We start from the raw sequence: 22,321 nt of genomic DNA on the forward strand, positions 1-22,321 counted from the left end.
ATTTGTGATACGTTCCCTGAATTAAGCTCCAATTCATTGAGGCTGGTTTGATAGATTGACACGCTTACTAAATTTTCTTAGTTAACGAACGGATCAATAATATTTTTGAAGTGTAATATGGTTTCGTGAAACAAACTGGGAACTAGAGGTTAGACCAAAGGTCGATTCCTTTAAATGAACGCAAAAATAAAGAAAATTTTCGAAAAAGATTTACACAACTGAAAGTATTATTCATTTACAACCAATTGTCTATACATTGTAATGAACCTCTCTATATAATCCTTTCACAGCTAAATGCCCAGCAACGTTATGTGGAGTATCAGCGTATTACAGCCGATCAGTCAAAGCATATTAACAAGGATCTCATATTCGATCGTCGACTCTATCGACAGCTAATGTTGCAATCTGAAGTAGGACCCAATGCGCTACCACTGGATGTTCTGGATAGGGTAAGGCTGATCAAACAATCTATCCTTCGATGATAATATTATAGTTCTGTTATCAGTATAATCGCTTGTTAAACGAAATGCTTTTCCTATATAATGGAGCTAGCGTCTGCGCCTATCAGCAGCCATTTCAATGTGATTTGCATTACATTCCCCAATTGAAGGATATTATGGCTAAGAGCAGGGACTGGGATGAGCTGCAACATACATGGGTGGAGTATCACCGTAAGGCGGGACGTGGTATGCGGGACAACTATGAGCAGCTGATTGATGTGATGCAAGAAGTCGCCTATGTAAACAGTGAGTCAACCTCGCAAATCAATTGAATTGATTATTAATACAGCTGATTGACTTATAGATGTTACCAATGGCGGGGAGTATTGGTATTTGGCCTATGAGTCAGGAAACTTTCGTCAGGATATGGATATCGTTTGGGAGCAAATTCGTCCACTTTATGAATTACTCCATTCGTATGTGCGACGAAAGCTCAGGGATTACTATGGACCAGATCGCATCAATCGTATTGCGCCAATTCCATCGCATATATTGGGGAATATGTACGGTCAGTCCTGGTCGAACATTCTGGACATAATTATACCCTATCCGGGTCGCAAGCTCATCGATGTGACGCCTCGTATGGTGGAGCAGGGCTTTACGCCCCTGTTGATGTTTCAGCTGGCCGAAGAGTTTTTTACTTCCATTAATATGTCCGCAGTAGGGCCGGAATTCTATAGGAATTCCGTATTTGAGCAGCCGCTGGATAGACGCGTATTGTGCGAACCCTCCGCCTGGGACTTTTGCAATCGCCACGATTATCGTGTAAAGATATGTACGGATATCAATCAACGCAGTCTGATCAGTGTGCACCATGAGATGGCACATATTCAGTACTTCCTGCAGTACCGTCACCTGCCCAAGATCTTTCGTAATGGCGCCAATCCGGCCTTCCATCAGGCAGTCGGCGATGCGATTGGGCTGTCCGTCTCCACGCCGAAGCACTTGCAGACCTTGGGCTTGCTTCAACGCTCGCTAGATGAGAGCAGCTACGACATTAACTATTTGTTTACCATGGCTATTGATAAGGCAAGCCATATCGAAATTTAATTAATTATCAAATACTCATGGTATATTCAATATTCAGATCGCATTTCTGCCCTTTGCCTTGTCCTTGGATAACTGGCGCTATGATATTTTCAGTGGAAATGTGAACAAGAGAATTATGAACTGTCACTACTGGAACTTACGGTAATAAGAAGCTTGATCTTTAAATTCCCATCTTTTATTTAAGTTTTTGTAATTGCAGTGAGAGATATGCGGGCATAAAGCCGCCCGTCTTACGCTCTGAACAGGACTTTGACTTGGGTGCGAAGTATCATATACCCGCAAATATTCCCTATATTAAGTGAGTACACTTTTTGAATTCAGTTATACTCTTACAGCCTTTAAACAATTATTAAAGCAGAAAACCGAATACAAATAATGAAAAACAATTCAAACTATCGAATCTACCAACCATAGTTTCGAAGCACATAACTATATCATTCAAATTATTATTTTTGATAAATACGTAGGTCTCTTACATATTTACGTTTATTCAATTGTAATTTTTTTAGTTTTTTAATAACATTTCGATAAATAAATTGGTTAAAAAACTATCTGTGATTCTTATTATATTATTTAATATTCCTATTATGTATTCTTTTAAAAAAATTATTTCATTGTAAGAAACTATATAAAAGATAAAAAAGTATTGATCCATAAAAATATAGTAAAAAAAAGTTTGTGACAGATTTAAATTATATGTATGTATATTGCATATTTCAAATGTAAAGAGAATTGCTTTCAATTCATTGTATCTTATCTAATATGCCACATTACGCAAATACTGCAATTAAAAAGCAAGCAAACAAAGCTTGTTATTAATTTTACTATATTCGATTACAATTTAAACACACACGCACACTAGCATTTTGAGTATTTTCTATCAAATCGGCGTCGATTACGCGTCGTTATATACAAACTGCTAAAACACCAAGGCAATGTGGTTACAAGTTGCCCCACTGACTGCACATAATGACCAGTCCGGTAGACAAGACAGACGGACGGGCGGACGGACGGACGCATAAAGACACACATGTTTGGCTGGAAATGAAAGAAAATGAAACTAAAAACTTGCATGTCGAAAATATTTCCCGCATTCACTTTCCACTTGGCTGGGGACTGGTTCTCCTCGACTCCACTCCACACAGCTCTGACATCATTTAAATAAGCCAAAATAGATGCGGTTACGAATTGTCTCATATGCAGGCTCTTTGTCTGGCAAATTAAACTAGAGAGATAGATGGCTAGTTCGATCGACTAGCAAATACCTTACACTAAAAGTGATTTCCTTGACCTAATTTCTATAGGCAGAACAAAAATATAAGTACACACAATTCAGGACTAGGCTGTGTCGCCTCTAGACAATCACTTGGTATACAATTTGTTCTGTAATATTTGATCGCAGAGAGTACATTCTTTATATCGTTACAAAGAGTATTTCAGTCGTATACTCTCCGTAATACCCGGGGTATAAAAGCACAACTTTTTCCAGTGATTGCAAATGCAATTCTGTGTCACTCAGCCGAGTGGGGCAATGGCACCACCACTTTCTGGTGGTGTCAATGACTTGGCCATTAAAGCTGACCGTGCCGACTAGTTGGAACAATGATTTCTATACTACGGCTACTACCATTTTCTTTTTATTTTATTTTGCTTCATTTGGCTTTTCATTCAAAACTTGTTGCCTGTAGTTTTACTAACTTTTTGTTCATTTTGTTGGCCCAAAGCGTCTATCGTCTATTTAAAATGTAAGACAGGGCTTGAAGTGTTATGACAATCACAGTGTTGTATATTGCATAAGATTTTTGCCAACGGTTTGACCGCAATAGATTGCGGTTTACTTTGGCACTGCTTGGCTTTGCGTTCTTTCAAGGTGTAGTGCAAACCGAGCTCGTATTGATAAATTGTGAAAAACTAGGTGATACGCCAAATCAATGCCTCTTTTTAACAACAGTTATACCATTTTCATTAGCCAGACATAAATCCATTAGCCAGACTTTTATGGTTGTCCATTCTATTGCGGGGGGATTACAACTCCAGTAAGCCTGTTGTTTGTGTGAGCGTGTGTCTGTGTTGATTATTTATTGCATAATCCATAAACTGCAAATGCTACAGTTACATAAACAAAAGCGAACAGAAATCAACTAACCACCAAGAGAGTTAGCCTAGATATGGTAATAAAACCAAAGCCACTGCTGAGTCTGATCCAAAGTCGCAGTCGCAGTCAGCCTGGGAGCTGACTCAGAGTCCAACTCTGAACACTCTGCACACTTTTCATTTCGTTTCACAACACGTTTTGCATGCGCCTTGTCTCAAATATCGGTTAGGAGCACATGTCCTACAAACCGACTAAGAAAATCGTGATAAATCTGTGCCCCACTGCTTCAATGGAGCCGAAATGTAAATTGAAACCTAATCTTTATAAATACCCCCGACCAAACACAATGAGCCCGAGGTAACGCAGGCAACAACAGTTGAGAAATTACTAAATTATTCAATACTCTGTAAAGTAACCAAGATACTTACAACAAAATAAACTAGTATACTCAATTGGAATTATTTGAATTATTTTTAATTTTATTAGTTATGAATGGATGTATAATATGGAGATGCTGAGTATTATTATATTTGATATGCAAGTAACTTAATTTAATTTCTTTCATAGTTTCTGTTTATTGAGCGAAGTTCTGAATTTCCAGAGTAAACAAATAAGAGTTTGAAAAATTTAATGTTTAAACTTAAAGCAATAAAACATTCAGAATACTATACATTTAAAACTGGTGGATATATTAAGTTTGAAAGGATTTCTGAGTGTGATATGTGTGATTTTCGGAAATGTGTGAATAATTCGAACTGAAGATCATTTATTAACTTTTAAAATGACAAATATGACTGTCTACTTTTGTCTTACCCGATTAATTTAACTGTATGACTACAGGGTATAGTAATTGACAACCATACGAGCCACACAAATCGGCGGTGCTAATAAATAGTAATGCTAGACCGCAAAATAAGCGCTAGGAAATAGACGCCAGTGCCGTCAGCGGGTTGTCGTTGTTGTCTCTTGTGTTGCAGTTGTTGTGTCATGGAAAGCGAAATGATAAAAAAAATAGTGTGGAAAATGTAATGAACATGTTGCCTGCCTCTCGCTTTGTGGGCGAGAGACATTTTGAATATGCAATTATGAATGCCAAGCAATGTTTACCTCATTTGAAAATTAGATAAGCCGCTTATGGGTACTGCCAAATGACTTGATTTCAGTTAGCAAGACGTTGCATGTTTTCATTTTCAGATAAACACGGTGAAACACATTGGGAAAATCAACAAATACAGCTGAGTTTAAAATAAACTATGTTATGTGAAGTTGCAGAATTCAAGGTACTTAGTATTTGAATTTCTTAAGAATATTAGCAAATATTTACCACGCTAACCAGGAAATTCTCTCCATGATTAAGTATAAAAAAATTGTTATTCTTCCTGGGAGATAATAACTTTATCATTGAAAACATCTGAAAGAAATGTAATCACCTTAAAGTAGCATTCTAGTTTTACGATGCAAGTTCAGGTCCGTTTAATCTTTTGCTAAGGAAGCAAATCATTCTGAACCTGAAGAAGATTGTAGTACGAGTAAGAACTACAACAATTATATGAACTAAATGCTTGATAAATGGTTTGCAAGATACCAAAATAGTTTTAAGTCATTTAAAAAATGTCTTACAAATCGGGAATATAAGAAATATAAAATCAATAAAAGTATAAGCTCAAAACGATCAACTAATAGACTGATGTGTTGCTTTATTTGCTGTTGTAAATATTTTCCATATAAAATCCAAATAATTATGTTTTAAGTACATGGTTTTAGTTTTTATTATTAACATTCATCAGCTTCATTTTTATAGTTGATTATTTTTAGGGGGTATTTTGTTTGTTGTGGTGTTTTATACAGAGACAAAAAATATTTGGTAAATTAATTACTTTTCACAAATCAGTTTCAATTGCTTTTTACAATAAGCAAAACTATACATATGGTTTAGTTACAAACTAGTTAGCAAAAAATATTACAATTAATACAATACGTTCGTTTACAAACTGACTTAAATAGGCTAGGCTAGGCTCGACTGCTGCACTGCCTTTCATTCTTAAGGAATAAACACTTAAACACTAACAGAAGTCTTATAACACACGCTTACAACGCTTTCCAGATCTTCGAGGAGATCTAAATCTAATACAACCGTTTCGATTCATAAATCTAATCAAAGCCAACTCAAATCGAACTGAACCGGGTGCACAAATCGGTGGACCAGAGCAGAAGGAGGAGAAGCCGCAGCTGGAGGACAAAACAGCAGCAGCAACCACGTCAATTGTACCCAGTATTAAGGTCGAACAGCACAGCACAACATCCAAAATGCATCCTATAGAGGTTTGTCATGTGTATGTGTGTGTTGCCTTTGCTATTGTTGATGGGTATAGTTCATGTTCTTGTTGTAGGTTTGTGGGCTGTGCGGCCCAAATGTGTTGTTGTATCTTGTTCGTAAAGTCTAGTTAATCGTCTCCAAAGTTCTCATTTTTCATAAGGGTTTTTTTTTTTTATATATTAAACTAAGTTAAGTGAGTTCGTTGAGTGCGTAAAAACTAAGTTCGTCATCACGTTAGTCGTTTTTAAAATTGATATCTGAATCTCTATCGTTATCACGTTCTGCATAGCAATGTGGTATTGGTATAGTAGGCATATGGTTTGATATGGAATATGTGATGGAATGTTTCTAAGTATGTTTTGTGAAGGAAATTTTGTAAGATTTTGATCCATTCATAACCGTTACGCTTACGCTTTTCAATGCTGCAAAGAGAAGTGAGAGAAAGAAGTTCATTTCACCAATTTAGTAACCGTGATATGAATGATAGTCATGATAGTTAAAGTCATGCTCCACCTCATGCTCATGCTCATGATGTTCCTCGATGGGTGCCGAATATGAATGCGATGAGTGATGATGGATGGGCTCATGATGATGCTCCTCCTCAATGTGCTTGTGCACAAACTCGGGTTCCTTGTAGGTGACGTGTTTCTCGTGATATTCGGGCACATGTTTCTCAATGTGAACATGGACAGGCTTCTCCACTGGAATTTTCACGGGATATGGAACGTGTTTCTCAACCTTGACTGGCACTTCCTTGATCACGGGGTAAGGTGCGGGCACATGGATTTTCACCTCATAAGGCACTGGTTTGTCAACATGCACGGGCACGGGACGATCGTAGGGCACATGGACGGGAACTGGCACCTTCTTGATCACTGGCACTGGCACAGGCTTGTCAACATAGTGCGGCACTGGCTTATCGACGTGGTAGGGCACTGGCTTATCAACGGGCACCTTCACAGGGTAGTGGACGATCTTCTCGACGGGGTAGGGCTTGTCGACATGCACGTGCTTCTCTACATTGTAGTGGACAATCTTTTCAACTGGATAAGGAGCTGGTACATGAACTTTCACAGGCACATGAACCTTTTTCTCCACCGGGTAGGGTGCGGGCACATGAACCTAAAGGGGTAGCAAGATTTTACTAGTTAGATCAGGCACTAAGCTCTAGTCTTAAGAAAAAAGAAGCTATACCTTGACGGGCACTGGACGATCGTAGGGCACATGAACTGGCACGGGAATCTTCTTTTCGACGGGATATGGCGCGGGAACTTCATAAGGCACTTTAACGATCTCCTTAACCTCATAGGGAATATGCTTGACCACGGGATAAGGCTTGGGTACCTTGACTTTCACGGGAACATGGATATGTTTTTCGACAGGCACATGAACAATTTTCTCTATGGGTACTGGAACTGGCACCTTCTTAATGACTGTCAGTGTCTTTTCCTCATGCACTGGAAAGTGTGGCACATGATGATGATGGTAATCCTCATAGTGATGAAGTCCTCGTTTCGATTTTGTGGTATCGTCACTAGCAGCTTCCTCGACCTTCTTATCTACAGGCTCAGCTGCTGTCTTCTCCACAGCGGTACTCTTCTCTTCCTCAGCTTGTGCATAGCTAGTAGCCAGCAGTAGCACCAGAGCGAGCGTTGTCGCTGTACTCTGAAAAGTTTATCAAATAGAAATTCATATTAAGTCTTGAAGATTCAATTATTAGAAAAAGTTTATGGGCTTGTATTTCGTATTAGGTAATGCGAAGATAAAATTGGACATAGCTTAAGGAACTCCAAAATTACTATTTTCATATTTTTTTATACTATTTAATACGGTGAACTTCGAGCGATTAAGATCCGATAGGGAGCAAGTAAATAATTATATTAGTGATAAAATTATATCATCCATTAGGTACTGAAAAGTTCCAATTGTAAAGGATTAAATATATTATCCTTGAGAACACCCGTAATGATTATACATTCCGGAGGCAGACACAGTAATTGTTGTACATCAGTTTAAAATCCGGTCTCTAAACAAACTTAATTGGCGATTGGGTGTTGCATAGAAATGAGCAACATGTACAAGCCTGATTATCTTCTTTTTAGACCCCGTACTTAAAGAAAGTACAGGGGTCTATTGGGTTTTTTTTAACGAATATGTGCGTAACAGGCAGAAGGAGGCGTGGCAGACTCTATAAAGCATATAGCTATATGTGTCATAGGACCGATCGGGTGAAAATCAAGTCATAGTATGAACAACTTTTTTGTTTTTTGAGATATCGTAACCAAATTGATAGAATATACATTAAACTTGGTTTTATATATCCTGTTTAAAGTTGGTTCAAATCGGACCACTATATCATATAGCTGTCATTCGACCGATCGGGCGAAAATCAAGTCTTAGTATGAAAATCTTTCATGTTTTATGAGACAATGTAACCAATATGATAGAACATGCATTCAAGTTAACTAAATATTTTTTAATTTTTTCCTTTAGTTTTTGCCACAGTAAGTACAGGGTCTCCGACAGTCGAGTATGCTCGACTGTAGCACCGGCCCACTAGTTTTGGTCTGATTTAGACACCGCGGTGTACCGTTTTAAATGATATCGCTTTTACTTTCCAATTGGAAATATGGTTTGCTTACAAGAGTTCTTAACGATCACTTCAAAGCACTTCACTTCACTGAGATCCTTAATACATACCATCAACTTCATGTTGCTGGCTGTTGTTGCTGTTTGAGGGAAACAGTCGAACTGTGTCCCGTTAGCCGATAATTTGTTTTTATTTTTGGAAGGGAATTAAACTAAACTTCCTTCACGTCCCGTACCACTCTTTACTGTTCGATGGTTAACGGCTTAATGATGCCAACTGCAGCGCCAGTCTGAACTTAAATACTCTTAAGTCTAGCGAATGAATGAATGTAGCGACGAACGACTTTAAAGCCGAACACTAGCAAAAATTGCAACAAACCAATTCCACAAAGTGAAGTGGTGTAACAAGTATGAAGAAAGTGATTGACTGGGAAATACACTGATCTATATGTATATATAAATCTCTTTGTCTAACTGACTGACCCACTGATTTAGCATTGTACATGCCAAACCGCTAAAGTTATATTTTTGAAATTTGTACACAATATACTTAAGATAATTTTATCGGGAGATAGGACGGCGTTTCGACCTGCAAGTTTGTCAAAATGGAGGTCAAAGTTCGGGATTATTTTGATTTAGATATAGCAGCGTTTGGACAGCCAGCGGGTTTAGTACTTGGGTAGTGCAGAGGATGGTGTCGTAGACTCACGCGCACGGGGTCGCGAGTTCGAGCTCAGAACAAGCAAGATTTTATTTTTATTTTTTAATTAATTTTTTTACTATTTTATTAAATTTTACGATGCTTTACAATTTGGTCAAAGTGGGTTACTATATCATATGGCTGCAATAGGAACAATCGGTTTCACATTAAGCTTTAGTATGAAAAACTTTTTTGTTTTTTAAATTATCTCAATCAAAGTCACAATTTGTGTTTTTTTTACCTGGCCAAATTTTGTCAAAATCGGATGACTATATCGTATAGCTGTCATTGATACAATCAAGCTCAAATTAACCTTTATTATGAACAACTCACATTCAACCAAATTCACAGATTGTGTATTTGAGACTGCCTGTTACACCGAATTTGGTCAACATCGGGTAACTATATCACATAGCTGCTATTGGAACAATTGAATACAAATAAACTATTAGCACGAAAATTTTGACACTTTGTTGAGCTATCTTAACCAAACTCACAGAATATGTATTTTTTACTAAATATTACACCCTGTTAAAATTTGGTCTACATCGGATGACTATATCATATAGCTGCCATATGAAAAACTTTTTTTTATTTTGCAATATCTTAACCAAACTCACAGATTCGTTTTTGTACGCCAAATATCGATCCTTTTTGTCAAATCTAGCGGCATGCATACAATTATTCGTTTTTTTACACACAACCAAGCTAACACAGTTTTATCGTGCATTAAGACTGCGTTTTGCGAAATTCAATTCGTTGAGAAAATTGTTTGGTATGAAAAACGTTGTTAGTTTTAGCGCTAACTCAATTAAACTCACAGGTTGTGTCTTTTTTACCATATGTTACACACTGATCGAAATTGGTTGAAGTCGGATGTTCATAGGAACAATTAAATTTAAATTAACCCTTAAGGCCTGGTTACACTTAGAGCAAAACGACCGCGGAATCAAAAACTCCATACAAAGCAAACGGTAAAATTTTTTCACGATTTGCAGTTTGATATTTGGTTCACACTTCTCGCTTCGTAACGTAAAAGGGCAAACGTAACGATTTCAGTTCGCTCCGAGTGTAAACTAGGCTTTAGTATGAAAATCTTTCTTGTTGTTTAAGATAACGCAACCAATCTTACAGATTGTGTATTTGAGAATGCCTGCAGTATAGTATAAAAAACTTTTTTGTTTCTTGATATTTATTTTATAAGTAGATATAGGTTAAATAAGCTTAAGTTTTAAATTTAATAATTTTCCGTTGGATGGAACGACCGTCAGGTGCAAAATAATGAAGACCGTCTGTACACGGTATAGTCGGTTTAACCCGAATCGTCCTGAGCTACTTTTTTTCGAGTTTCTTCAAGAAACATTCAGGACTGATAAAAAATTTGAGGTCGCTGAATTCGAAAAAGACATTCTTTTTGTTCGTCCTTGTCAGGATAATCGACAGGACCATTTTTTCGGCTGTTACCATATGGTAACGTTGGAAATAACAGGGTACAGGATTTTTTAATACTACAAAAAAAGAATAATAAAATAAGTCTAATAAACACAGCTTTATCGAACAGGAGGGCTCCTCCTTGATACATATGACCAAATTTAATTCAAATCGGTGCAGTATATCGTATATTTAACAGCTGTGATAGGAACAATCGGGGTCAAATTCACCTTTAGTATGGAAAAGTTTTTGGTTTTCTGAGATTTCTTAACAAAACTCACAGAATACGCACTTAAGTTGATTTTATACATTCTGAACAAATTTGGCACAAATCGGCTTACTATATCATATAACTGCCATAGGAACAATCATACTTTTTTTCTATTCTTACATACAAACTCGTTATTATGATCAGATTTCATAATCAACAATTTTGTGTGGTGCCCGTGTTACAGAAAATTTTATAGATAAAAATTGAAAGTCTTTCCTAATTATAGAGTCCTCAAATTATTGAAGTAGAACAATAATTTATATTTGCGTAAAAGAAGTTTATTCAAAAAAATTTAAGTGCTCCTCTTTAGCACGTTTCAATTTCTCCAGCGAAGCGAGCAGGGGGCGTAGCCCTCTGGTATTATATAAGTTTGTTGCTACTTATAACGTTCAGAAGGAAATTTTCAACAACTAAAAATTTTAAATTCTTCTCAAATAACTGCTAATAATTGCTTCATATGAACGGTGAAAAACGTAGTAGTCTTATTTGTACAAGAAGCTATCATGTTTAGTGTTTACTGATTACTGATCTTCATCAGAAGTAAAGAATGCATTACAGATAAAAAAACCTGTCAAATTAGCCCAATGTTAGAAATAACGACCCTTTGATCTAGAATGATAGAAACTGCAGTTGAAATGCTTTTTCTTGTACATATTTTTTCTACTTTTATTCTTTTCTTACATACAAACAGGTTATTATGATCGGTGGTTCGGATCGGGGGTTGGCGTGCGGAGCCCCCTAGTATCATATTATTGCCTAAGGAATAATTGGTCGAAAATCCAGTTTTATAAAAGAGTACCTGGGCTCAGGGTATCCTACTGTCGAGCGTGCTTGATTGTAGCCGCACCGCGAGCGAAGAGAGAAGGGGGCGGAGGTTTATTTTTAAAAATAAGAAATAATACAAGGGGGCTTCTTTTTTTTAAAAAAAAAAGGGGGCTCCTTTAAATTGAACAATTAAATTATCAGAAGAAATGTATATTAACATAAAATTAAATAATATGACATTCATATAACATGTCTAACATAGCTTATACTATGTTAATAAAGTTATATTATGTTATTATAGCATAAGCATAACATGTTTACCTGGTGTTACCCCAAGCTCCTGAGCAACTTTTTTTTCGAGTTTCTTCATGAAACTTTCAGGACTGATAAATTTACAAAACACGAACACTTGCGAAAAAATCTAATAAACACAGCTTTATCGAACAGGGAGGCTCCTTCTCGATATATATGACCACATTAAGTTAAAATCGGCTTACTATATCATACAGCTGCCATAGGAACAATCATATTTTATAAAAAAAAAACAGTACCAAAACGCGACTAAAATGCATAGAGAAAACCTGTACCCTGCTTTTCCCAGCGTTACCATATGGCAACAGCCGAAAAAATAGCTCTGTCGATTATCCTAGCAAGGACGAAAAAAAGAATATTTTTTCCTGAATGTTTCATGAAGAATCTCGAAAAAAAGTTGCTCAGGACTATTCGAGTTAAAGAAGAATACTGGTATATTTCACGCTCATTTAAAGTTAGTATAAGTGAATGATTTTTTTAATGTACAAAAATAAAAATATTCATTATTTACGGTTCCTGGCTAAATTGCTAGCCACAGTTGTCAATTAAATCTATCGCTTCCAGCTTATTCCCGCAAAATCTGCTTATTTTCTTCGTTAAAGCCCGAATAGTGTCGACCAAAAAACGTTCTAGTAGGTCTTAATTCCATATGAGAAAAACGTTGCAGTACAGAGAGGCAGAAGAATTTGATAACTATTTAATAGACAACTTTGCGCCAGCGGAAATTTCGGTTCTACTCCATTCGGGGCTTTAAACAAGAGTTTTTTTGGTTTTGGCAATTAACGTACCAAAACTACACAGTCAAAGTCTTTAAATTCTTATATCTTTGAAATAAATCATATTTGTTCAGTTTTGATCACTTGGTTTTCGGATTTTATTATTAACATTTATCAGCTTCGTTTTAATAGTTGGTTTTTCGTTTGAGGGTATTTTGTTTGTTGTGATGTTTTATACAGAGACAAAAAATATTTGGTAAATTAAGTACTTTTCATAAATCCGTTTCAATTGCTTTTTACAATAAGCAAAACTATACATATGGTTGAGTTACAAACTAGTTAGCAAAAAATATTACAATTAATACAATACGTTCGTTTACAAACTGACTTAAATAGGCTAGGCTAGGCTCGACTGCTGCACTGCCTTTCATTCTTATGGAGTAAACACTTAAACACTAACAGAAGTCTTATATCACACGCTTACAACGCTTTCCAGATCGTCGAGGAGATCTGAATCTAATACAACCGTTTCGATTCATAAATCAAAACAAAGCCAACTCAAGTCGAACTGAACCGGGTGCACAAATCGGTGGACCAGAGCAGAAGGAGGAGAAGCCGCAGCTGGAGGACAAAACAGCAGCAGCAACCACGTCAATTGTACCCAGTATTAAGGTCGAACAGCACAGCACAACATCCAAAATGCATCCTATAGAGGTTTGTCATGTGTATGTGTGTGTTGCCTTTGCTATTGTTGATGGGTCTAGTTCATGTTCTTGTTGTAGGTTTGTGGGCTGTGCGGCCCAAATGTGTTGTTGTATCTTGTTCGTAAAGTCTAGTTAATCGTCTCCAAAGTTCTCATTTTTTCATAAGGGTTTTTTTTTGTTTATATGGCTTAAACTAAGTTAAGAGAGTTCGTTGAGTGCGTAAAAACTAAGTTCGTCATCACGTTAGTCGTTTTTAAAATTGATATCTGAATCTCTATCGTTATCACGTTCTGCATAGCAATGTGGTATTGGTATAGTAGGCATATGGTTTGATATGGAATATGTGATGGAATGTTTCTAAGTATGTTTTGTGAAGGAAATTTTGTAAGATTTTGATCCATTCATAACCGTTACGCTTACGCTTTTCAATGCTGCAAAGAGAAGTGAGAGAAAGAAGTTCATTTCACCAATTTAGTAACCGTGATATGAATGATAATCATGATAGTTAAAGTCATGCTCCACCTCATGCTCATGCTCATGATGTTCCTCGATGGGTGCCGAATATGAATGCGATGAGTGATGATGGATGGGCTCATGATGATGCTCCTCCTCAATGTGCTTGTGCACAAACTCGGGTTCCTTGTAGGTGACGTGCTTCTCGTGATATTCGGGCACATGTTTCTCAATGTGAACATGGACAGGCTTCTCCACTGGAATTTTCACGGGATATGGAACGTGTTTCTCAACCTTGACTGGCACTTCCTTGATCACGGGGTAAGGTGCGGGCACATGGATTTTCACCTCATAAGGCACTGGTTTGTCAACATGCACGGGCACGGGACGATCGTAGGGCACATGGACGGGAACTGGCACCTTCTTGATCACTGGCACTGGCACAGGCTTGTCAACATAGTGCGGCACTGGCTTATCGACGTGGTAGGGCACTGGCTTATCAACGGGCACCTTCACAGGGTAGTGGACGATCTTCTCGACGGGGTAGGGCTTGTCGACATGCACGTGCTTCTCTACATTGTAGTGGACAATCTTTTCAACTGGATAAGGAGCTGGTACATGAACTTTCACAGGCACATGAACCTTTTTCTCCACCGGGTAGGGTGCGGGCACATGAACCTAAAGGGGTAGCAAGATTTTACTAGTTAGATCAGGCACTAAGCTCTAGTCTTAAGAAAAAAGAAGCTATACCTTGACGGGCACTGGACGATCGTAGGGCACATGAACTGGCACGGGAATCTTCTTTTCGACGGGATATGGCGCGGGAACTTCATAAGGCACTTTAACGATCTCCTTAACCTCATAGGGAATATGCTTGACCACGGGATAAGGCTTGGGTACCTTGACTTTCACGGGAACATGGATATGTTTTTCGACAGGCACATGAACAATTTTCTCTATGGGTACTGGAACTGGCACCTTCTTAATGACTGTCAGTGTCTTTTCCTCATGCACTGGAAAGTGTGGCACATGATGATGATGGTAATCCTCATAGTGATGAAGTCCTCGTTTCGATTTTGTGGTATCGTCACTAGCAGCTTCCTCGACCTTCTTCTCTACAGGCTCAGCTGCTGTTTTCTCCACAGCGGTACTCTTCTCTTCCTCAGCTTGTGCATAGCTAGTAGCCAGCAGTAGCACCAGAGCGAGCGTTGTCGCTGTACTCTGAAAAGTTTATCAAATAGAAATTCATATTAAATCCTATGGGCTTGAGGGAATAAAAATCTTATGGGCTTGAGGGAATAAAAATCTTTTCAGATTAGCTAAAGCGAAGATTAAATTGGGTATATCTTAAGGATCTCTAAAATTACTATCTTAATATTTTGTATACTATTTAATACGGTCACTATACGGTATACTATTTAATACGAGCGATAAAGATCCGATAGAGAGCAAGTAAATAATTATTTTAGTGATAAAATTATATTATCCATTGGGTACTGAAAAGTTCCAATTGTAAAGGATTAAATATATTATCCTTGAGAACACCCGTAATGATTATACATTCCGGAGGCAGACACAGTTATTGTTGTACATCAGTTTAAAATCAGGTCTCTAAATAAACTTATTTGGCGATTGGGTGTTGCATAGAAATGAGCAACATGTACAAGCCTGATTATCTGTTTTTTGTTCTGATTTTTCACCGTTAAGAATGATCTCGCTTTCTCTTTCCAATTGGAAAAAAGTTTTGTTCACTTGAGTTCTTAATAATCATTTCAAAGCACTTCACTTCACTTAGGTCCCTAATACATACCATCAACTTCATGTTGCTGGCGTAAATTATCCTAAGGGGTGCTGTTGTTGCTGTTTGAGGGAAGCCGTCAAACTGTGTCCCGTTAGCCAATAATTTGATTTTTTTTTTGAAAGGGTATTAAACTGAACTCTACACGTTCCGTACCACTCTTCACTGTTCGATGGTTAACGGTTTAATGATGCCAACTGCAGCGCCAGTCTGAACTTATATACTCTCTAGACCAGCGACTAAATGAATGTACCGACGAACGATTCCAAAGCCGAGCGCTGGTAACAACATCAGCAACAAAAACAACAACAAAAGCAATAACACCTGAAGCTTTAGTATAATAATAATCGCAATAGCTTCAAAACACATGAGGCGAATGGTGAATGGTTCGCGGCCGTTGTCGTCATTCGCGTCGTCGGATTTCGCTGGTCGCTTAGTTGGATCGGTTGGAACGGTTGGTTTGCTCAATTTTGGAGGCGCGAACTCGACGCAGCCAGGTGGTAAGCGACGCCAAGTGCTGCAGTTGCAACAAGTAATCGTATGATGGCGGGGGGAAAGGAAAGGGGAAGCTCTACGGATGCGTGCCTGTTTGCTGTTTAATTCGACTACCGCCAGTTGCAGTTCGTTGTTGTAGTTGTAGCTATAGTTGCTTTTTTTTGTGGTCTCCTAAGCTTTTTACAACCATTGGCTTATAATCACAATTCCCAATAGTCATATACCACATTTTTGTGAGTAATTGAATAATACCTCATTGTGCTAGATGAAGTGGCTGAAGGTTTTAGCTTTAGCTGTATTTTGGTAAAAAATCTTATAATGTGTTAATTCGATAATTAATTAATTAAATGAATATTACTAAATATCATTGCTGAAAATAAGATTTTTCATCTTGGTAATTTTCATTTAATATAGGTTCTTAATTTATTACCTATAAAGATTTATCACTGCGGACGGCAGTTCGCGTTAGTAACGAAAGCATCACGAAGGGTGCGAAAGGCGATTAACAATATATACCGCTAAGTTTGGTAAAATTTTTTATTTTTTAAAAATTCTTATTAAAAATACGCGTCAATTGATACCTCGATCACCCAAATCCGATAACTGGTTCAAAAGATAAATAAATTTCAAATTTTTAGTGGACTTCTCAAAATGAAATGAAAAGTCAGTTTGTTTGTCTGTTTGGCTGTTTGTATCAAAGCGGTAAAAAAGCTTAGGTGTAATGCTGGGGATCTATTCCTTTTCGAAAATCTAGATATGTTTGTTCTACGACTTTTTGAAAAAACCGCTAGCTTAGCGGGAAAACGCTAAATTCCGCTAAAATTTAAACCTCAACAGTTTCAAGTCCATAGAATCTACAGATATGTTCTATATATCATAAGAAAGGTGTGTACTTTTGTGCGTACCTTTAAACTTTTTTTCTAAAGTACTCAGGTAACATTTTACAGGTAATATAATGTTTTTAAGCTTACATTTACGCGATTGCTGACAAAACGGCTCTAACGATTTCTGTTAAATTTTAATATGTTGTAACACGTACAATGTATTTTTTGGCAAATGAAACATTACTTTTGGCTGAGGGGTTTGGAAGATATTACCTGTTAAGTGAATAAATACATTTTTCTATCGGTATAAAATCACGTTTTAGTACGAAAAACTTTTTTGTTTTGTGAGAAATCTTAACCAAACTAATACAATATGCATTTAACTTGGTTTTATATATCCTGACCAAAGTTGGTTTAAATCGGACCATTTTATCATATAGCTGTCATAGGACCGATCGGTCCAATATTAAGTCTTAGTATGAAAAACTTTTTTGTTTTACGTGAACTAATAGAGTCTTAGTATGAAGAACTTTTTTTTTCATAGTAAGGACGGGGTCTCCGACAGTATAGTATGCTCGGCTGTGGCAACGCACACTGGGCAGGAGGCCGAAAAGCGTGGCAAATATTATTTTTTTGAGGAAAGCGTTCGTAAAAAGTAATAATGGCATTCGATAGCGAAAACCTGAAAGACTACGAATCCAAATTTTTGAAATCAGGTAAAAATTGTGGGCGTGACAGCCTTTCAAAGTTGACCCATTTTTCAGTGCGCGCAAAAATGTGAAAATTTTATAAAAAATGCAAACTTTAAATCTGATTTGATGACAAGTTATATGAGCGATCTTTATGTTTTTGTTTTCATATAAAAAGTACATTTATTACTAATTAATTGCCGTAGAATATTGTTTCTTAACTTGTTGACCTTTTATTTCAGCGATGTTTAAAAAAAAGCACTAAAATTAGACTATTTTTTGACTTTGATGGAATAGAACTAAAATTGGACTCTTTTGGACTCGATCCCACTACCATAGGAGTCTTTGTTAATCAATTCTATAACGAAATAACACCGGTCTTTCATGCATCTGGGTGCGCCTAAGCACACTTTTAGTCGAAAAACTGAAGCAACCTCGCAATTTACTAGTGTGAGAAGAAGAGCGCAGTGCAATTTTATACGTTTTCGCTATGCCACATACAAGATTTATCAAAAAACCAAAATTTTTTTTTTTTTGAAATAAGCGTAATAAAACTTTTTTATATATTAAGCAATGCTTATTAAATAATAAAAAAGATTGAAATCACTGCGGACGGCAGTTCGCGTTAGTGACGAAAGCATCACGAAGGGTGCGAAAGGCGACTAACTATATATACAGCTAAGTTGGAAAATTTGCTACGACTGTCCGATCAGATCAGGTTATATACCGATCGAAAGGTTTAGTCCTAACTTACAAAATGGCATACTAAAACTTTTTCTAATTCACCTGGGTTATGAGATACGGGGGTGTAAGTGGGAGGGGAAAAATTTGTATGATCGCAGCTTGTGGAGCCGTTGGCGCTTCTTGGTAAAATTTTTTATTTTTTTAAAATTCTACTTAAAAATACGCGTCGATTGATACCTCAATCACCCAAATCCGATAACTGGTTCAAAAGATAAATAAATTTGAAAGTTTTAGTGGACTTCTCAAAATGAAATGAAAAGTCAGTTTGTTTGTCTGTTTGTCTGTTTGCATCAAATCGCTAAAGAAGCTTAAATGTAATGATGGGGATTTATTCCTTTTCGAAAATCTAGAAATGTTTGTTTTACGACTTTTCGAAAAAACCGCTAGTTTAGCGGGAAAACGCTAGATCCCGCTAAAATTGAAACCTCAACAGTTTCCAAACTATAAAAGCTACCGACATGTTCTATATAACATTGGAAAGATGTGTTTGAGGGCTTTTAGGAGTACCTTTAAGCTTTATTTCTAAAGTACTCAGGTAACAATTTACAGGTGAAAGTTTTTTAGCTTACATTTTGGCGATTTTTGACAAAACGGCTCTAACTATTACATTTTAATATGTTGTAATACGTACAATTTCGCGTTGTTTGGTATATGAAACATAAATTTTGGTTGAGGGGTTTGAAAGATATTACCTGTTAAGTGAGTAAATACATTTTTCTATCGGTCGAAAAACCACGTTTTAGTACGAAAAACTTTTTGGTTTTATGAGATAATCTCAACCAAACTGATACAATATGCATTAAACTTGGTTTTATATATCCTGACCAAAGTTGGTTTAAATCGGACTACTATATCATATAGCTGTCATATGACCGATCGGGTCAAAATTAGGTTTCAGTATGAAAAACTTTTTTGTTTAATGAGAAATCTTAACCAAACTAATACAATATGCATTTAACTTGGTTTTATATATCCTGACCAAAGTTGGTTTAAATCGGACCATTTTATCATATAGCTGTTATAGGACCGATCGGTCCAATATTAAGTCTTAGTATGAAAAACTTTTTTGTTTTACTAGATATCTTAACCAAACTAATAGAACATGCATTAAATTTAGACTTATATATCCTGACCAAAGTTGGTTTTAATCGGAACCACTATATCATATAGCTGTCATAGGACCCATCGGGCGAAATCCAAGTCTTAGTATGAAAAACTTTTTTGTTCATAGTAAGTACGAGGTCTCCGACAGTAGAGTATTCTCGGCTGTAGCATCGCGAGCAGGGGGCGGAGCCCACTAGTTTTTCTTTATAATTAAAGAAAAAAATTTTTTTTAAATATGAAATACGTTCAACAACTAAATTTTTATATTTTACTATTTGCGTGCATTAATGATAAAGTTACAATGGCAAAAGCAAAAGCAATTGCAAAAATTTCTGATATCCCACAAAAAAAACCTCTAAACGAGGTAAAAGTCTAGTGACGAAAGCAATTTCTAGCCCAAAATTTTGATATCAATTTAGACAAAATTCAGTTTAATCTTAAAATTTTAATAAAATATAATTAATATAAAAAGCGAAAATTGGCATTCGGCACTGCGCAAAAGTAATTTTATGTACAAAGAAGCTCACCCTTTTGCTCACAGTGCACAATGCCAATTTTCGATTTTTTATATTAATTTATATTTTTATTTAAAATTTTAAGATTAAACTGAATTTTGTTCGTCACAAAATTGGATATCAGAAATCAGGATGCCGAAACCGATTTTCAAAACCTTTTTTTTTCATCTAAAAGCTAATGAATATATATTTTTTAATGTAAAAAAGGTAAAAAAAAGATAAGCAAAAAATCATAATTTTCTTAATTCAAAAATTGATGGCTTTAAAACTACTGGTTTAAATCTAAGACTGTGTGTATATAAAATTTAGACATATTCATTAGCTTTTAGAAAAAATAAAGCTTTTGAAAATCAGTTTTGGCATTCACAAGTATGATGACAAAAGTGGGCGCACCTCTAAAAAAACTTTTTAAAAAAGTAAAAAAAGTCAGATTTAAAAAAAAACTCTGCAATAGAACAGAAAAAGGTTTTTCGTCATTTGTGACCCCAAATCTATCCAATAAAGTGGGTTTCGTTCGATTAATAGCCAAAAAGTTCAAATTTGTTGCCTAGTGTAACAGACTCTTATAAGTAGACAGCTAACATAAGAATGTTGATTTTTCATAGTCTAGTTAAATGTAATATAATATGATAAATAATTTTAAATTTTATTTTAATATTAATGCATTTTTCGTCGAAATATCTTGCAGTTGGTTAACTGAGACCATAACTAGGCTTTGAAAATGAACCTTATTCACTTAAATATTTGCTCTTAATTTAAGAGTTTTAGAAAACCAAAATTATTTCTCTTTTGGATTATTTTATATTGCAGCACGACTGCAGTTTAGCCTCTACTCAGTTGTCCTCTGTCATCTGTCAACTGATCCCAAAGACAAATTCGACATGCAGTCCTTTTACTTTTGCAGTTACGTGGACATTCACTAGACCAGGCCCAACTCTTGACCAGTTCCTCTAACCAGATGCTCGCAACACGAAAGTTAGGAAACAGGTGTACAAAATGGGGAAACCAAGTGAAACCAAATGAGTGTGTCACTCGGCCATTCGCTTGTGTGTTGTGTCATAAGGGTGTTTGTGTGTGCGTGTGTCTATGTGGGCTTGTTGTGTGGTCAGCAACCATAACCTAAGACACTGACAACAAGTTTGGGGCGTTAACTCGTTTCAATTTCATATTGTGGGTCGTGTAATTGACGCCCCAGTTGCTGTCGAAGCAGAAGCAGACGAATACATAGACGAAGACTTTGGTTACCTTCCTCGTTATTATGTCAATGGGTCTGATCGGTCTACATACACGTTCAAATATGTACATATGTGTGTGTGCAACACCGAGTCTGGGAGAGACTCTGCGCGAGGCTGTTACGAGTGGTTGCTGTTGTTGTGGCCTGTTGCATGCTACTTTCGATTTAGTTTCATTCGCATTGCTTGCATGTCTTGACCACATTGTGTTCAATATAATGTGTGCCAAAGAAAGAAAGAGAGTGCGACAGAGACAGAGACAGTAGCCGAGTGAGAGAGGGAGAAGGAAATATAGTGTGCTATTGGAGGCTGCCGTAAGACGTTCCAGCTGATTATGTCATAAGTTTGCATGGGGGCGCCACCGATTGTTTGTTTTGATAGACAGATGAACGGATTCGAGTGATTATAAGCGCCATTGTCTCAAATCCAACATTACAATTACACACTTCCTTGAATTATTTATATGACATAAACTTATAATTCACGCATACTTGTATTTGTATATTGACAACATTTATTTTTTTCGATTTGTGTATTTGAAAGCATTGTCAGCTTGTTGATCAGCATGTCAGCGGCCTGACCTTGTCTTATTTATGCATAGATAAATAAAGCTTTACATAAATATCTTAATATCTTTCTTATATTTTTGGTCAATTTCCAAGTCTTGGATGTCAACAAAAGTGTCAGAGATAAAGCAGCTGTCGATTAATCATCATTGGAGGCGTCTTCAATTCGTATTTACATTTGCATTTTCATTTGAGAGTTGCCGATTTCTATTTAACTTTTGATTTGTGTAACAATTTATTGTCGACATGCGCATTCCATTCTATTTCGTTCCCATTGATGTCAGATGATCTCGTGAATGGGCCTGACGAGGCCCTAAAGCCAGTCAAAAACTGACAATTATGAGATTTTATGTGCCATTTTACAAAGGCCTCTTCTTAACAAGGCTTGTAACTGTTAATGTTTCTACGTATACGTTACTTTTCTTTTTATTTACAAATATATACTATTTTG

General features: G+C 36.5%; 3 protein-coding genes across 3 annotated transcripts in view; 1 reads left to right on the forward strand and 2 right to left on the reverse strand.

The window, feature by feature from the left end:
* The window catches only part of LOC117779467 (angiotensin-converting enzyme), an 84,241-nt gene that overhangs the window by 2,510 nt on the left and 59,410 nt on the right, over positions 1 to 22,321 (forward strand). The window contains exons 3-7 of the mRNA XM_034615673.1: positions 291 to 449; positions 506 to 746; positions 805 to 1,529; positions 1,588 to 1,691; positions 1,750 to 1,848. Of these exons, the coding sequence (XP_034471564.1) occupies positions 291 to 449; positions 506 to 746; positions 805 to 1,529; positions 1,588 to 1,691; positions 1,750 to 1,848 (1,328 nt within the window). The remainder of the gene's footprint in view (positions 1 to 290; positions 450 to 505; positions 747 to 804; positions 1,530 to 1,587; positions 1,692 to 1,749; positions 1,849 to 22,321) is intronic.
* Positions 6,171 to 8,674, reverse strand: LOC117779498 (proline-rich protein 4-like). The gene is made up of 4 exons (XM_034615717.1): positions 8,663 to 8,674; positions 7,157 to 7,627; positions 6,476 to 7,084; positions 6,171 to 6,384 (listed from the first exon to the last, which is right to left on the reverse strand). Exons 1-4 carry the CDS (start codon positions 8,672 to 8,674, stop codon positions 6,379 to 6,381), a joined length of 1,098 nt encoding a protein of 365 aa, XP_034471608.1. The 3' UTR covers positions 6,171 to 6,378.
* LOC117779499 (proline-rich protein 4-like) lies at positions 12,881 to 15,725 on the reverse strand. The gene is made up of 4 exons (XM_034615718.1): positions 15,714 to 15,725; positions 14,654 to 15,124; positions 13,973 to 14,581; positions 12,881 to 13,881 (listed from the first exon to the last, which is right to left on the reverse strand). The coding sequence occupies exons 1-4, from the start codon at positions 15,723 to 15,725 to the stop codon at positions 13,876 to 13,878; spliced, it is 1,098 nt and encodes a 365-aa protein (XP_034471609.1). The 3' UTR covers positions 12,881 to 13,875.

Source organism: Drosophila innubila (genome assembly GCF_004354385.1).
Source record: "Drosophila innubila isolate TH190305 chromosome 2L unlocalized genomic scaffold, UK_Dinn_1.0 4_B_2L, whole genome shotgun sequence".
Lineage (NCBI taxonomy): Eukaryota > Metazoa > Arthropoda > Insecta > Diptera > Drosophilidae > Drosophila > Drosophila innubila.

Bases quoted from the DNA above. Each gene is read 5' to 3' on its own strand.
- LOC117779498 (XM_034615717.1), bottom strand. The intron at 7,085-7,156 runs GTATAGCTTCTT...CTACCCCTTTAG, and splicing joins ATCGTCCAGTGCCCGTCAAG to GTTCATGTGCCCGCACCCTA.
- LOC117779499 (XM_034615718.1), bottom strand. The intron at 14,582-14,653 runs GTATAGCTTCTT...CTACCCCTTTAG, and splicing joins ATCGTCCAGTGCCCGTCAAG to GTTCATGTGCCCGCACCCTA.